The sequence below is a fragment of the Odocoileus virginianus genome, chromosome 9, assembly GCF_023699985.2.
Source record: "Odocoileus virginianus isolate 20LAN1187 ecotype Illinois chromosome 9, Ovbor_1.2, whole genome shotgun sequence".
NCBI lineage: Eukaryota > Metazoa > Chordata > Mammalia > Artiodactyla > Cervidae > Odocoileus > Odocoileus virginianus.
The window spans coordinates 30,970,705-30,988,506 of NC_069682.1; the positions used below are offsets into that span (position 1 = coordinate 30,970,705).

The 17,802-nt window shown below is 41.1% G+C and overlaps 1 protein-coding gene across 8 annotated transcripts in view; it reads right to left on the bottom strand.

Annotated features, from left to right (window-relative positions):
- Nucleotides 1–820: 820 nt before the first annotated feature.
- The window catches only part of ZEB1 (zinc finger E-box binding homeobox 1), a 190,165-nt gene continuing 173,183 nt past the window's right edge, over nucleotides 821–17,802 (bottom strand). For all 8 annotated transcript variants that reach the window (XM_070472143.1, XM_070472139.1, XM_070472142.1 and 5 more), the window contains 4 exons: nucleotides 15,526–15,631; nucleotides 5,648–7,458; nucleotides 3,467–3,647; nucleotides 821–3,341 (listed from right to left, as the gene is read on the bottom strand). In XM_070472143.1, coding sequence (XP_070328244.1) covers nucleotides 2,746–3,341; nucleotides 3,467–3,647; nucleotides 5,648–7,458; nucleotides 15,526–15,631 — 2,694 coding nt within the window. In that variant the 3' untranslated portion in view covers nucleotides 821–2,745. The remainder of the gene's footprint in view (nucleotides 3,342–3,466; nucleotides 3,648–5,647; nucleotides 7,459–15,525; nucleotides 15,632–17,802) is intronic.

Below are 17,802 nucleotides of genomic sequence, written 5' to 3' on the forward strand. Positions count from 1 at the left end.
AGCGACTGAACTGTAACCTCTATCGTGCTTATTGGGGAGCTTTTTTCTGTGACAGAAGTGGTGAAGCGTTATCCTGGGAATGTGAGGCCCTCAGAAGGAAAGGGGTCCTCACGGGAATTTGTGAGGATGGGTGCCGACACTCCCCCCAGAGGCCTTGAGCATCTGTGGTCATGTACCATGAGGTTAAGCACAAGGAAGACACCTAGAAATAAACTCACAAATCAGAATAGAAAGACAGAAAGGGAGTTTACTATTTGTCTATTATGTTTAGTGTTTAATAGGACCTGAATAAGGACATTATCAAATTGCTGAAATCATTTAACATATACAAAAAAGCAAAAGAGTAGTAAAGACATAGCTGAGCTCTTTTAACATGTAAATTATATTATTGTTCAGCACACATGGCCGCATGGACTTGTGCTGGGCACTGGGGCAGGAGAGTGACCTGGCTGGTGGCCCAGAGGATCCTGGTCCTGGTGTGAAGGGCGTGAGTGACAGTGTAAGGGCTGAGGTGAGGAAGGCAAAGGCTGGGGGAGCAAAGAGGAAAGACAGTGAATTCACCCAGCTTCCCGAGGGTGACAGGTCACAGATCTGGACTGGGGGTAAAAGCTTCTGGATGAGGACGCAAGCTCTGAGTTGGCCATTCGTTGTCACCTCTGACATCCCCAGAAACACCAGTTGCAGGAAAATCCCTGACTTAGTGGGGAATTGAATTTACCCAAACTCAGCCCAAGATACACCCAGAGCAGGATGACTGTATACCCACTTTACAGAGTTTTCCAGAGAAACTCTTGAAAATGATTAAAAGAAGGACAGCAAGTCAGGCTTGTTGATGCATTTTATTGTGAGATGGGGAGTCTGGTAAAAAACTAGAAAATGACCATGGTGTAACAAGGAACTTAAAAATGAAGAGTCAGATTTGTAACTTACATACATGAATACAGGAACAAATTGGCACAAAATGTTAAACATTGTTCCCAACACTGTTTACATGAGGTTATCCTAATTTGGCTTCCTAAGGAAATGAGAGTTTTATGGTTAGACTAATCTCTTAATAAAACCGCAGAGCATCATGCTATTAGTCACACAGTGAATTTCAAAATTTAAGAGTTTTATATTAAAAACTGGGTAAAGGTAAAATGACTTGATTGCAGTTGTAAAACTAATACATTCCCATTTAAATTCTGTTCTACAGTCCAAGGCAAGTATAAATGTTAACATAACACTGTTAAATCAAATCTCAATGCAAGAGAACCAATTGCATCTCTACTTTAAATCTTATCAACTTTCCAAATTTTCATACTAAAATATATTATTGTATTAATACAAACTACAGTATTATACACTACACTGTGTAATAAATAAAGAAATATAAAAATAAGACACATAAATATAAAAGTTTTCTAAAACTAAAAGTACATATGTCAGTAAGAAGGGTATTAATACTGCCAAGTTTGAAGACATACAGTACAAAAATGTTGCACAGATCTATAAACTAAAAGAAATAAAATAATACTGATAGGTAAAAATCAGCTAATGTTGTTAATAAACTGGGTCCATAATAACTAACATTTGGAAACAGTTATGAGCCAAATAACAATGGCAGGTCCATGTTTGAAATGCAAGTACATGGATAAAGCAGATTAGAAAATTTCCCTTTAGTTTCGGTAGAGAAATTCTGAAAGTCAATTAACGCAAAATGAATACTGAGGAATTAAAGGGTGAAATGTCCCAGTGTTTGGCTTCTCTGACAGAGTCAGTGGTTTTTAAGTTTATTTTGGAATTTTGATACAAGAAACAAATCAACAAATGCTAGTTATTGTAGGCCACGCATGAACGGAGGCTGGTCAGAGCCTTGAAAATACTGATAAATGGCACTTACAGCACACAGGTCTTGCTTAAGGCCAGAGGAGATACAAAGCTTCATATCACATCCTTCATATTTGTGTACCACGTACGCAAACACAATTACAAACACTGATTCTGACGTCTCTGCTGTCTCACCAGTATCAACACTGTTAGTCCCTGCAATCAGAACTCAACGGCAATCTCGTCAACTCCATTTTAAACCACATGAGTAAGAAACTTCAGCTCTTCTAGCGGCTGCTTTCTTAAGGCTAACAATACACTTTAAATGAGAATACGCTCTACTGTGACATCTAAATATTAGAAATGACTACCTTCTAGGTTGAATTTAGAAAAGGTAGTTAGCACGGTTTGGAACTGCATTATACTTCTCCGTGAAGGGAATTCTGTAGTGCAGAAGTTCTCACATTTTAAAAAACATAATAAAATACTGAAGCGGATTTAGCATATGTTTACCAATAAAAAATTATAAAATTTCTCCCAATTGTACAGCTTAAGAATAAACCAACGTAAGAGTGCTAATTAATACTGATAAAATGAAACAATGTCAGGTGCTCATCTAATCAATTAGCTTTCTTTAACCTGTTAAATCTCTGCTTTCTGAGTCATTACGTTTTCTAATCTGCTTCATGTTACAAACTTGTTCCTAACTTTGAAAAATGCATGAAAAATTACTAGGTCTGAGGTTCAGGCACACCCGGATTTTTTTTTGTGTGGTTTTTTTTTTTTTTTGATTTTGTGTTTTTTTAAATTTTTACTTTACACAGTAGTGAACAGAAATCACAGTATACAGGTTACTGTGTTTCCATGAAAAGCATGTATAATATAGAACAAAACTTCATTACCAATTAGAATTTTCTTTCTTTTCTAGAAAAACTATTAGGCTTCATTTGTTTTCTCTTCGGACACCTGCTCGCTGCCCTCACTTACTTTGTGTTCTAAGCTGTGGGCCTGGCTTCCAGCCCCCGCCCCCTGCCCCACACCTTCCGTTTCTGCTCTCTCCCCTTCATCCTCCACCTCCTCGTCCTCGTCCTCCTCGTCGTCCATCTCCTCCTCGCCGTCCTCCTCTCCGTCCTCCACCTCCTCCGGCCCTCGCGCCGCTCCACTTCCCTTCTCCTCCAGCTCCTCCAGCTCCCGCTCCTCCTCCTCCTCCTCCTCCTCCTTGTCGCTGTCCTCATCCTCCTCCCGCGTCGAGCTCTCCCTCTCGTCCGAGTCGCCCTGCCCCGCGTGCTGCTCGGGTGGGACCCCTGGGCCCGCAGCCCCCGACTCGGGGGGCTCCCGCTCCTCGGCCTCCCTCTTGCAGTAGGAGTAGCGGTGGTTCATGTGTTGGGAGTAGGAGCCCGAGTGGGAGAAGCGCTTCCCGCACTTGTCGCACTGGTAGGGCTTCTCCCCGGAGTGCAGGCGCATGTGCTCGATCAGGTGATGCTTGTGTTTAAACGCCTTTTTGCAGATGCCACACTCGTGGGGCCTTTTACCTGAAAATAAGGGCACAGCTATGAAATAAAACAGCATGGAGCCGCTAGGCCTTGGGGCACTTCCGGTTATGGAAATAGCCATCAATTCAACTCTGCATAACTGGCAGCTTCCTTAACATACCTACCTGTGTGTTCGTATTTATGTCTCAACAGTGAGCTACTCTTTTGAAATATCTTATCACACAAATCACAAGCATACATTCCGTTTTCTGTCTTCCGCATTTTCTTTTTGGGGGGCGTGGAATCGGAGTCGTTCTGATCCTCTACGTTGGATACTCCTTCTGAGCTAGTGTCTTGCCTTTCATCCTAGAGGAAAAAAGGAAGTAGGAAATGTTCATTTACGATTACAGGATAAACTACAGACATAAATAAAAGCAGAGCTGAAGGAACTTTGATTTCTGCTTTCAACAACCTGACCAAAGCAGGCTCCAAGGGAAGGTTCAGGTGAGGGGGCAGTGCAGTCAAACAGCAAAGGCAGCCCAGGGTCAGCGGGCACGGAAAGAAAGGACGCTGCGGAGAACGCTCGTAGTCCCCTCTGTAGAATTAATTTACCAGAAGTCTGCAGAACGTTTTAACTGATGCGTCTGCTAAACAGTTGTGAATTTCTAACTGCATCATTTACCTTCTGGGTTTCACCAAGTGAAAATTAGGATTCTGTTTCTTAAAAGTGGTCTTTAAATTGTATCTTCCAGGACCTTAGAATTTTGTGAACTAAACTTCATTGTCTCCTTATAAAGAGGGAGGTTTGTTCTATCACTTTTCTAAGCAAGATGGAAAAACAATGCTGTGTTTTTAAACAAGAATCCCTGCTTGATGGTGAATCTTCAGAGTTTTGGGGTGAGGGTTAGGGAGAAAACTGGCAGCAGGGTCTCCTGTAGGTGGAAGAATTCTGCAGGGAGCCTGCAGTGGGATTGGGCCCCTAAGATCCTGTGTCTTTCCTGAAGACTTCCATCCTAAACTCACACATTTCCCACAAGTTTAGAGGTTTCCCACAATTTCTTACAGCTTTGTAAGGCGGGAGAGGACTTCCCTGGTGGCTCAGTGGTAAAGAATCTGCCTGCCAATGCAGGAGATGTGGGTTCAATCCCTGGTGCAGGAAGATTCTCTGGAGGAGGAAATGTCAAACCACTCCAGTATTCTTGCCAGGGAAATTCCGTGCACAGGGGAGCCTGGCGGGGTCGCCAAGAGTCAGATACAACTGAGCTGAGCGACTAAACAATAAGGTGGGGGAAGTGCTGACAGACATTTTTCTGTCACTTGTGAGCTGCCACTGGTGTTAAAGGGACTCTAAATCTTATTGGATCCATTAACTGGAATTTCCCAGTTTATTCTTCAGAGGTGTGAAGAGTGTTTTATACACTTAAAATTTAGACTTCATGAAAAATTTAGCCATGTGAAAACTTTTTCAAGGTTACCACAATTACAGGAAGACCCATTGGTAGCAACAGGAGACAAAAGTAGCAAAACATATACTTGAACAGGATATTATAATTATTTTAGTTGCATCTTCTTGTAGCAAGTATTTGGAAAAAAGATTGAATCAAATGAATACTGGAGATAAATTTAATCAGAAATTGATGGAAAAAATGGAGACATCAAGGTCAGTGACACAGACAAAGTCCAGACAGTGAGACACACAACAGTCATGCAAAACAGCTTTATCATAACTGTCATGGACTTGGAGAGTGTTACAGAGGAAAATACAAACACAGATTCACAACTGTGTTTCCTCATGTATTATGATGATTGAACACGAGTTTACAGCTTATAAAATCATCAGTAAACTCACTAGGTGAATTCTTTATATACTTAATTTTTGTTTGCTTTATGAAAGCCTTTTATAAACAGAGGTTAACACAAAAAGTGAGAGCTAGGTTTGCCTGGTATAAAACATCTGTGAACAAATTTTCATTTGCTGATAATCATCATCAAGGCAGAAACTATGATGAATTCTGGGAACTTAACTATAAACAGAAGTCTGATTAATGAGTATTTGAATTTTACTTTCCTCTTCCATCTCTAGTTTCAGTCAGTCAGTCTTACAGCCGAGACCCATCAACCCTCTTTTCAGCAAAAATAACACTTAAAACTGCAGTTGAAAACTACACTCTGGATCAGTAAACAACAAAAGCCAAGATGCCGCAGCAGCTAACGCACACAGTCAGCTATTTCCTTTCAAACATGACAGTTTAACAAGCTGCTTGGCTCTCTCATGCCTGATTTTTATTAGAGAAATTCACTAAAATAAATCAGACTAGCATTTGATCAATGGATTGGGGCTGGGAGTGGTTTTTTTTCTTTTTTACCTGATTTCCATTGGGCTGGATCACCTTCAAGGGTGTTTCCTGGACCGCTGGGCTGACTGCGGTTGAGTATGTGTAGGCGACCTGGGGGATCAGGATGGTCTGCTTGTTGGCAGCCAGTGCTCGCAAGCACGGAACGCTGTTCTGGTCAGTGATGGCCACGATCGTGGGTAACTGGGCAGTGACGGTAGGTATAGCAATATTTATGGGGTTGGCACTTGGTGGGATTACATTTACAACTGGTTCTGAGTCTGTAACACAACTGTCCTTTTGTGGCTCCTTTTTTGCACAAGACAAGTTCAAGGGTTCTTCCTGGACAGAATAAACACTGTTCTGGTAAACACTAGTGATAGTTGGCCTTTCCAATAACTCGCCCTGCTGCTTTGGTAGTGAGAGATCAAGAGGTTCGACCTGCGGCTCTTCCTGCGCCCCTTCTGTCGGGTACGAGTAACCCTGTGCGCTTCTGGAGGAAGAGAGGTTCAGTGGGGAAGGGGAGGAGGCGCTGCTTCTGGAACCATTGACGGCCGAGCCCCCTGGTAAGACGGGAGAGCTAGCTCTCTTCAGAGGGCTCTGGCGGTTCCCTGTGCTGTCCTGGGCTTCATCTGCATCTGCAGCCTGAGGCTGATCATCGCTCTTGGCAGGGGTGTTGGCTTTGCCTGGTTCCGGGGAAGATGGTTCAGAAGACTGCACTGAGATCTGTCCTGCTTGCATCTTTTCAAACCACTTTTTCACTACATCCAGTGGTAGGTTCACGGAATCAGCAATTTTTGAGAGCTCTTCTGCACTTGGCTGTGCGTTCAAAGCATAATATGCTTTCAGAAGAGACAAGAGGTTCTTTAAAGGTGGCTGACTGGGAGACAAACTGCCATCTCCGGACCCCGATGGAACGGAGGCCTCGGGCTTGGCAGCTTCTGGGGTGGGGGGCGGAGGGGGCTGGGCGGGCTGCTTCAGGTCATAGTGCTTTAGCTCCGGAAGTGCATTGATGTCCCCGGGACAGTCGTCACACAGGAGGCAAGTGCTGTCATTCCCTCCCCCTTCAAAGCTTTTGTCCTTTTCAGACTTAACAGTAAGATCTTCTGGTAACTTTTCACTTTTGCAATTGTTGGTAGGGACTGGGGTTTCTTTTTTCAAATTCTGAGGAACAACTTGAAGTTGGCTAGGTTGTTCAAGACTGTAGTTAATGATGATTTTGGTTGTTCCATCTTGATCAACCAGAGGAAGACTGATGGCTGAAATAACAGAATGGCCGCCTTGCTGGATGGATGAAGCATTGATTGTTTCTTGTTCTTTGGATGCAAGATTGGCTTGATTATTCTCCAAAACTTGCCTGATGACGTTACCATCTACCGCCACTTTAAGTACATTCTGAATATCACTTAAATTGATGCTGATGGGGGACACCAAACCCACCGTTGGCAGAACAACGGCCTGCACCACACCCTGAGGAGAACTGGTTGCCTGTAAGGGGCCACCACCACTGAAAACCCCGTTCTGTAGAGGGGCTGAACAGTTGATTCCTGAAGCAACCACTATGGGTTTGAACTCATAATCCACAGGTTCAGTTTTAATCTGGTTTACGGGAAGTTGCTCTTGAAGGGGCTTGTTCTCTATCTTCTGCCGCATCTGTGGTCGCGTGGGACTGCCCGGAGAGGCTGAGAGGGAGGGTGAGGAACACTGCGAGGTCTTGAGCCCTGTTCTTGGCCGCCCGTTCACAGGCATCAGGCTGATACATTTCTTACTGCTTATGTGTGAGCTGTAGGAACCAGAATGGGAAAAACGTTTCTTGCAGTTTGGGCATTCATATGGCTTCTCTCCTAAACAACAACAAAGAATTACATTCGTAAATTTTCACATATTCACATTTTCCCTAAAACAAGCAGTATCAATTTAAAAAGGGGGTTACCATGTATGCTTGTGATACAATTTTATTTAGAACTGTCACTTTTAAGTTGAAAACCTACATAAATGTCAAGCACCAGTAAAATGTTAGTCTGAACTACATGCTGACCAGTAAGAGAACCTTCTCTTCAGGTGCGTATAATAGTTCTGCTCACTTTTAAAAGTTCAAGTCTTTCTCAGATACCAAAAAATTACATCCCACTCTTTCAAGTAATTTTTTTCTTATCCTGTGTCACTAAACTATGTAATTCTCTATATTTTATTCTACTTAACCATCTATAGGAGAAATTAATATTAGACAAAAGGAAGCAAAATCTCCCATAAGACTTAATAAGTGTGGACATCTATCCTTGACTGTATGAGTCATATGAATATCTATCCTTCCTATATTCATAGGTTTCCTTGAAAAGACATTTTTCAGTGGGGAAGAAAAGTTTAAATACAAGTGTTGTTACAAGCCTTGGCTTATTAGGCTGGGATGTATGTGTGTGCTTAGTCGCTCAGTCGTGTCTGACAATTTGTGACCCCATGGACTGTAGCCGACTGGGCTCCTCTGTCCATGGGATTCTCCAGGCCAGAATACTGGAGTGGGTAGCCATTCCCTTCTCCAGGGGAACTTCCCCACCCAGGAATCGAACCAGGGTCTCCTGCATTGCAGGCGGATTCTTTACTAGCTGAGCTACGAGGGGTGTGTGTACTTCTAGATAAATAAGGCCATGTTCACTGCGTGCTCAGTTGCACAGTCGTGTCCAGCTCTTTGCAACCTCATGGACTGCAGCCTGCCAGATTCCTCCGTCCATGGGATTCTCCAGGCACGAATACTGGAGCCTGGAGCGGGTTGCCATTTCCTCCTCCAGGGGGTCTTCCCAACGTGGGGAGCAAACCTGTGTCTTTTTACCACTCAGCCTCTTGGTATGAAAACCATCTTGGAGTTTCAATTTCAGTGACAGTGGTTACAGTAACTTAGAACATTTAAGTATTAAAACACAGAGTATACTTTTGCTGCACAAATACAACATCTTTGTGAAATGTCAGGAAAAAAGCTTCCTGCTTGCAGAGGCCTCCCTTATGTCACTCCCCAAGACCTTCCAGGGTACAAGGTATTCTGGGTCACTAGGGGTACTCTGACAGAAATTTTTGAGTTGAATGGAATATTTTCTTACAACCCAGTATTTTTTTAACTTTAGTTTGAACATGTTCTAGTTCATGAATGTATAGTCTGAAGGTTGCCGATGCCTGGCTTCAGGGAGGTCCAGGTTTCTGTGCCGTTTACTCCCCACCCCTGCTGCGTGCAGGTCACAGAGCTGCTCTGTAAGCCTCTGCCAGATGAATGAGTGGCTAACTGTACGACGATGAGCTGTGGTGATGCTGCTTATCTACTCAGTGGCAAAATAAAGCTCTTTCTCTCCCCCCCTTTTTTTAATGATTAAAAGGAAAGCAGCAAGAAAGCATAGGACCTGCTAGTCTTGGAATTTCAATGTTGTAAAGATTAAAACAAGTGCATTATATTTTCTCAAATGTGTCTGCATAATCAAATTAGAGTTGGAAGGAATCTAATAAAGCCCTATAGTACAGCCTCCTTCTCAACTAAGGGTTCATTTCATATCATCCTTGGCACCGGCTCATCTCTGCTTAACCTCTTTTATTAAAAGGAGGTCAATGCCACTGGACAGATCTGAGGAAGGCAGTCTCGTCTGGCTTTGCTGAGGACCAGGATCTGAGTTCAGATTCTCGCTCTGTCACATACTATGTCTATTTTCTTAACCTGTCCAAGCTTCAGTGTTTTGGTGCATAAATAAATGTAGATACATCCTCACTGGATTCTTCTGGCAGTTATAAGAGATGATATAGCAAAACTCAGTGTGCTCTCAAGAAATCTTAGTGACTCTTTAGAAAAGCAATGAGACAGAAGGTCAGTACTAAGCCAAAGCTGGCCTTCCCTGTTATGTTTGTTTCTGATTCTGCATGGAGCTGGTCTAACATTTCCTCGACAAGCCAGACTTTTGATGTGATGAAGAGCTGTCACAAGTATCCCTCAATTTCCCTCATGCAGGTTAAATGTGTCCAGGTCTTTCACACATTACTCATGGGATGTGTTCTTCAGAACTCTTACCCGCTTGTTAACTCACCTCTGAGATTCTCCAGTTTTATCAATATCTTTCCAATGGGATGCCTGAAATGTGACTCAATACTCAAAATGCATCTGATGAAAATTTCCAGTGGGCATAAAACAAGGGATATGTCTTAGCATCTCTCTTATTTTAACATTCTTAATTATTTGATGACCTTTTTAGATGAACTACATGCTTGTTCCCTTGCTGACAAGGAAAATAAGCATCTGCAGTATTGATTATTTCTGTCTTTACAGAGCACAGTGGGGATGGCAGTGGCTGTGGAGTCAGGAGGCCTGTGTCCCAGAGCCCAGCTTTGCTGTGTCCCACTGAGTGACTGGGGACAAGCTAAGTTCTCTGAAACCCCATTTTCTCATCAGTAAAAAAAGGAGGAAACAGTAGCATCTACCTCTCAGGGTTACTGTGAGAGCTGCATGACTTAATGCAGCTGAGTGTCCAGCAGGTGCTAGTTACCATTACTATTATGGGAATCACCCTGTTATTTTACTGCTGCTACAAAAAAAGACTGCAGAACAATGATTCTAAAGCCAAAGTCATTATGTTTGTTAGAAAAAGCCGTATTTCTAATTCTAACTTCATAGCTAAAGCACATCACCTCAGTTACTGACCTAGGTTAGTGTTTGTAACTACTACTGTAGCAGGAAGTTGTGCTGCTCTGAGTTTGATACATTATGCACACTGACTTTTTTCTAATGACTAAGGTGGTGTTCAGTTGCACCTGATATAAAAGTTTTCTAGGCTGAAATGACTGTCAGGCCATGGAACAAACTCGGGTTACTTGCTGGGGAGGCTCCCCGCCTGGGTGCAGGGGCTCTTTTGCACCCCTCTCTGTGGGCAGGTGCAGTGGCCTCCTCACAGCTCCTTTGCACAGTTCCCATGTGCAAAGTTTATATGACAGTGACACACAGGACTCTGCATAGAGTTCATTTCATGGACATCAGAAGAGATCCATGCAATTCTAGGGCACATTACTTGAGGGCCCTGATCTTCAATGCCTGTTAAAAACTCGGCTGCAAAAAAACCCCCAGAGCTTCCTGAAGGATATGAGGTTCATTATTAGGTACTATAAACAGTACTTTCAAAACTACCTGTGGTGAATGATCATTGTTTTTTTCATTTAAAAACATTTTCCAATCTCCTGTGGACTAACACTGTATAGAATATAATGAAATTTTCACAGCATTGTCTTGATACGATACTTTCTAAATGCTTGCCCTCGGTTTCTGTTTACCTGGGATGACTTGGAGTAGCCCTGCTCGAAATCTCCCCTTGGAATAAACCACCAGGGAGCTGTAGACTTGGATGGTATCCACTGGGCACCCTGGGACAGTGCTCTTTCTGAACTGCATTTTTGTGAAATATCACTGGCCTCTATGGAAGAATCTTACTTTAGAATGAAAACACTACTGAATCCTCTGAGGATGATGTAAATTATCTTTTGGTTCTTTCTTCTTAATGATGCGCCAAGGAACAACTCTATGGACTCCAGTGTCAGAAGAGTTGTGCTTTTTCTCTCATCTTCTGACATCTGATCCTTTTTACCTACTAACACTCTAGATTTCTGTTACTATCCGTAGTTTTCTTACTTCCTAAAACCTAGGGTCTAATTTGTGGTCTCTTCTAGCAACGTGTGAAGGAATTCATAGTACTCTTTTTTTTTTCTTTCTCATTTTTACTTCATGCCTGTCTTCCTTTATATGTTTACTTTTTCTGCTGTATTAAAGATATACAAGCCTAATATTAAATAATCTTGAGAGACATAAGTATGAACGGAGAGCAGAGCACAGGAGCCCGTGTGCCCTGGTGTGGCCCGAATCTGCCTCCTCTTCTAGAGCAGCAGCATACTGTGAGCTTACATAAAGCGCATGACTGTGAAAACACCTGAAGGGTTTCTGTAGACGGTACAGGCATTATGACTTGATTGAAGCTGATTTTTGATGATCAGTGCAGGATTTTGTGATTGGATATCAACTTCTTGTTTCTGGACTTATATTTTAATGTTTTGTACCATCTGTGTTTCCCAACTGCATATAATCTATAGATCTGCAACCCTCCTATATGACTGCAATAGGATATTCATTTTTATATACAAAATCTTACTGTTTTATTACCCCAACTTCAACATTAAAAAATGAATTAGCTATAATCCCTATCAACAACTTCAAATCATTTCTGGTGAGAAAGTGAAGTCGCTTAGTTGTGTCTGACTCTTTGCGACCCCATGGACTGCAGCCTACCAGGCTTCTCCATCCATGGAGTTTTCCAGGCGAGAATACTGGAGTGGGTTGCCATTTCCTTCTCCAGGGGATCTTCCTGACCCAGGGATCGAACCTGGGTCTCCCGCATTGCAGGCAGATGCTTTACCATCTGAACCAGGGAAGCCCTTCTGGTAAGAAGTGGGGTTATTAAAAATAAATTTATTTATTTATTTATTTTGAACATCTGAACCAATATTTACTAGCTGAACAAATATATTTTAACATAAAATTCAAAATTCATAATCATGAATTTATAATTTGGACATTTTAAATTATACACTTAGAGAAAAAAATGGAAAATGGGAAGTGTCACACAGTACCAGTAGACTTAGAAAATGCTATGATTTTCTAAGGATAATTAGGAAATGTGTAACCTTTCCATCAAAAGCGTTTGTATTTTTGTTTTTTTCTTTTTTTTTTCCATTTATTTTTATTAGTTGGAGGCTAATTACTTTACAATATTGTAGTGGCTTTTGCCATACATTGACATGAATCATTATTGATGTAACACCTATCCTTCTCAAACTATTTTTAAAAATTGGATAGGAAGGAATACTTGTGAACTCATTCTATGAGGTCAGTATCATCCTGATATCAAAACAGACAAAGCACACACAAAATAAATGCAGGCCAGTATCACTGATGAATACAGATGCAAGACTCCTTAACAAAATATTAGCCAACCAAATTCAGTAATACATTGAAACACCCAGGTATACCATGATCAGGTGGGATTTATCAAGGGATGAAGAATGCTTAAATATCTACAAATCAATGTGATATACCACATTAACAAATTCAAAGTAAAAACCATATGATCATCTAAATAGATTCAGAAAAAGCTTTTGACAAAATTCAATATCCATTTATGATAAAAAAAAACTCTCAATGAAATGTGTACAGAAGGAACATACCTTAATGTAATAATGACCATGTGTGATAAGCCCATAGCTAACATCATACTCAATGGTGAAAAGCTGAAAGCATTTCCTCTAAGATCAGGAACAAGACAAAGATATCTACTTTCGTCACTTTTATTCAACAAGGTATTGGAAGTCCTAGCCACAGTAGTCAGATGAGAAAAAGAAATAAAAGGATCCAAATTGAAAAGAGGAAGTAAAACTGTCGCTGTTTATAGATGATGATACTATATACATAGACAATTTTAAAGATGCCACTAAAAAACTACTAGAGCTCACCAATGAATTTGGTAAAGTTGCCAGATACGAAATTAATGTAGAAATCTGTTGAATTTCTAGACATTAATAACAAGAAAGAACAATTACAAAAACAGGTTCAATGATTCTACATTGATTCATTCTACATATTCAATGTAATTCCTATCAAAATGCCAATGCATTTTTCACAGAACTAGAGTAAATAACTCTTGAAATTTGCATGGAAGCATAAAAAATGCCAAATAGCTGAAACAATCTTGAAAAAGAACAAAAGTGGAGGTATCACATGCCTCAATTTCAAACTATGCTGCAAAGCTACAGTCATTTAGCATGGCGTTGGCACAAAAGCAGATTCATAGATCTATGGAACATAACAGAAACCACAGAAATGAACTCATGAGGGTGGTTAATCTATGGCAAGAATATACAGTGGGAAAAAAGCCCCTTCAAATAAATTGTGTTGGGAAAACTGGACAACTACACTCTCTCATACTACGCACAGAAGTATATTTCAGATTAAAGATCTGAAACCGTAAAACTTCCAGAAAAAACACAGGCAGTAAGCTCTTTGACATAGATTTCAGTAATATTTTTTTTGAAGTGTCTCCTCAGGAAAGGGGAACAAAAGCAAAAATAAACAAATGGGGCTACATCAAACTGAAAGACTTCTGTATAGACAAAAAAAACTATGAACAAACTGAAAAGGCCACTTACTGAATAGAAGATATTTACAAATGATATAAATGATAAGGGGTTAATATGCAAAATGTCCAATGAACTCTTACAACTCAAAATCAAAAGAAGACACAACCCAATTAAGAATGGGCTGAAAATCTGAACAGATATATTTATCCAAAAAATACTTAGAGAAGCCAAGAATCACATGAAAAGATGCTCAACATCATTAATACGATATCCCCATACACCTGTCAGAATGACTATTACAAAAAAAAAAGTATTGGCAAGAATGTGGAGAGAAGGGAACCCTAGGTCACTGTGGGTGAGGATGTAAATTGGTGTAGTCACAACAGAAAATGATATACAGATTTCTCAACAAATTAAAAAGAAAACTACCTTTTAATCCAGTAATTCCAGTTCTGAGTATTCACCCAAAGAAAATGAAAACACTGCTTTGAAAAGATTATATATACAGCCCTGTATTCACTGCAGCATTATCTACAATAGCCAAGATAAGTCAAATCATGCTGCTTATACAGTGCTGTGTGTCAGTTATATCTCAATAAAGCTGGGGAAAAAAAGGACAGTAGTAGAGAAAAAATATCCATTGGATATATGTTAATATAATGTTAATTAATATATATATATATGAAACTGATGAAAACTGTTCAATAGCACAAGAGCTAAGAAATAGGATCCTGATGCAGACGCCAAAAGATAGCTTTGTCTTCCAGACATATTAACATATTAAAAATTTTTAAAAATGTATTTGTATGAACCTCAGTTTGGGCATGTTTTAAGAGGTAACATTCTTTAGCCCTCAATGAGCAATTCAGCACGACTTCTATTAATGCAGTTCCAAAATAAAATACACATATCACAATGCCACCCAACTGTACTTTTTTTGCAGGATATTTGTAAAATCTATTAATAATTGTCAATATAATAATTTTCACAAAACAAGCATACGCAGAAATCTGTAATTTCCCACTCATTAGTTAACAGTTGTCTTTCACTGAAATTATTTAATATTAAATAACCCATCAAAATTAACCAGGAGACAGAGTTCATAACAAAATGTGAATTTTCTTGGTTGCTTTTGGGTAAGTAAAGCCTCCAAAAAAAGGCAAATAGAACTCTCTTTGATTGTAAGTCTCTAAAATGGACATAATGTTTTTACCATGTATTAATGTTCACTTTTCACGTGAAGCTGTAGATGACGAGTAGTGCAGAACTGAGGCTGAGGTGGGGGAAGCCCGTTTTCCGTGAAGTCCCCTCTCATGCCACAGTTCCCACCCTCGTGCTGCCCTCTCCCACAATCCCCTCGGTGCACCATGCCATCTCCTATCTTGAGTTCCATCTCTCCTTCTCTTATGTAAAGAACATCTTCATCTCCTCCTTTCCTTGTGCACACGCTTTATCAAGCATGTATCGTACAAGCTTTATCATTCCCTTGTTAACTGTGCAACAGAGGCAATGAAATGAACATTCATCAAAAAGCTCAAGTGTCTCAGGTTGTACATCTTGTAAAATGCTATATTCTTATTAGGAAATTCAAAATGTGTCCTCTTAGCTTGATATAGTTTAGCCAAAGAAGCAGAAAATGTCTCCATATTAGTGTTTATCCTAAAACAATTGCATAGAGTTTCTAACCCTATGTGTAATTCACATGTGATATTAATTTATTATCATAATCTCTATGATATTCAAGGTAGACAAAGAAAACAAATATTTACCACTGTGGATTCTTAAGTGCTCTTTTAGATGGTGTTTGTATTTGAAAGCTTTTCCACATTCAGTGCACTTGAATTTACGATTACCCCCAGACTGCGTCACATGTCTCTGTAAGAAAGAATTGGTATTTTATTTATAAAGCAAAAAAGCTTTAGACATAAAGAACATCCAGTCTGCTAAAAGTAATGTTTGGGTGGTTCTTTTGTTTCTTAAAGGCCTCAAATCTTAGCAGTCACAAAAACCTAACACTTGGAATGTTACCAAAAAGGAAGAGGACAGTGGCAACAGAATTTTGACATAAAGGAAAATCTCTACTTCCCAGTTTAAATAATCAGAATCACTCTATGACGCAATATAGCATTTAGCAAAAATATATACTGGACCAGGAACTAGAGATGATTTCCCTCACCTGCACTCTAATTGACAGATAAAGAAACCATGGTCCAGAATGTCCAGGAATCTGTCTCAAGCATACTTAACTAAACAGAAGTACAAGGTCTCCTGAAGAGAAGAAAAGGCTGGGCTTTTTCAGAACTTTATCCTCTCTAGTAAGTTTGGTATTTCCAAAATCTTAATCTGATGATTTAAAAAATACTTCCCTCTTTTCAGTCAAATATGGATTACTGTAATAGCTTTCTGTCTGGTTGATCAACCCCCACTTTTACATACTTTGAATAAATTCTGCACCCTTCATTCATCTTACAAAAGCAGTGTTTGAACTGAATTATGCAATACATCCGCTCTTAAACGTCCAGAGGACTCCTGTTTGCCCCTGGGCAGATTCCGAGGCTGCAGGTACCGGGTCTCCAGCCCTGAGTCTCCAGGCCTCCTCAGCAGGAGTCCGCATCTCATCACCCAGCGAGCCCCTGCACACACGCCGCTCTGCAGCCCTGCTCCCACTGATAGCACCCCTTACTTCCCGCTACACTTCCCCTTCATGACGACCACCAAGACTCTGCCCGTCGTTCAAAGGCTCTGGCTCTGTTACTCTATGCTCTTCCTTCTGTCCTTCACACAGGAAGGTCAGAGAATGAGTGTGAAGTATGTCTCAGGCTCTACTTCACCCAAACCCCTGGCTTTGAAACTGAATACATGGCTCCAACTCAAAACATCTCTCTCTAGATCTCTCCTCTCTCCATTCCAGACTCTCACAGCTTCCTCCATGTCCCCACTGAACAGTGACAGGCATCTGCTAAGAGGACTACACTGACCTCTTCATTTCTCTCCTGGAAATCAGCTCCTCCTCCTCCTGTTTTTTTTGGGGCTTAATCCACCTGCAGTGCAGGAGACCAGGATTTGATTCCTGGGTGGGGAAGATCCCCTGGAGAAGGAAATGGCTACTCACTCCAGTATTCTTGCCTGGAGAATTCCATGGACAGAGGAGCCTGGTGGGCTAGTCCATGGGGTCACAAAGAGTTGGACACAATTGAGTGACTAACACTTACTCCTGTTTCTTACCTTTGTGAGTAAACCCCTCATTTATCTGATCATTGCTTAGGCCCTGAATTTGGAGGAATCCTGGTCCCTCTCTTTCCCTGAGACCCTTATCCAATCCCTCAGCAGGCCAGCCTGCAGCCACCATCCTCATGATGTCACATCTGTCACACCAGTGCCTCTGGCCTGGGTTACAGCCACAGCCCTTAAGTGTGCTTCCTGCTTCCTTCTTGTCTCTCTCGATCTACTCTCCACCCCGCAGCGCATCTGGCCTTAAAAATAAGACATAAACACAAAATGCAGTATCTTTCAAATGCTTCCCTATCATGCTTTAGAGTAAAAGCACAGGCCTTAGCCATGGCTCATACAAGAGGCCTCATCATCTGCCTCCTCCCTACCGAGCCTCTTTCTCCCTCCGTGCACCCTGGTTGCCTGCTGTTCCTTGGCTTCTGCCTCGAGGCTGTCACGCTCTCTGCTGCCTCTGCACAGAACGCCCTTCTCCCAGTCATTCTGTGACTGCTCCCTCTCTTCACCCAAGTCTAGGTTCAGATGTCCTAGTCTCAAAGGTCTCTCTACTCTATTTATAAAAAAAAAATGGCAGCTTCCACCACTTTCTATCCTCTTACTTTGCTTTGTTTTCTTCATTCTACCTGTGTTTATATTTTACATCTGTTTCCTCTCACCTATAATACATGCCCGCTATGGTCAGGGACTTGCTCATTTTCACTACTATGTCTTGAACCCCTACAGCAGGCCTTACACAGAATCAAAACTCAAACATCTGTTGCATGAATAAGACAACATGGAAATGCTTACCTTGATCTCCAGAGGCCAGCAAGGCAGAC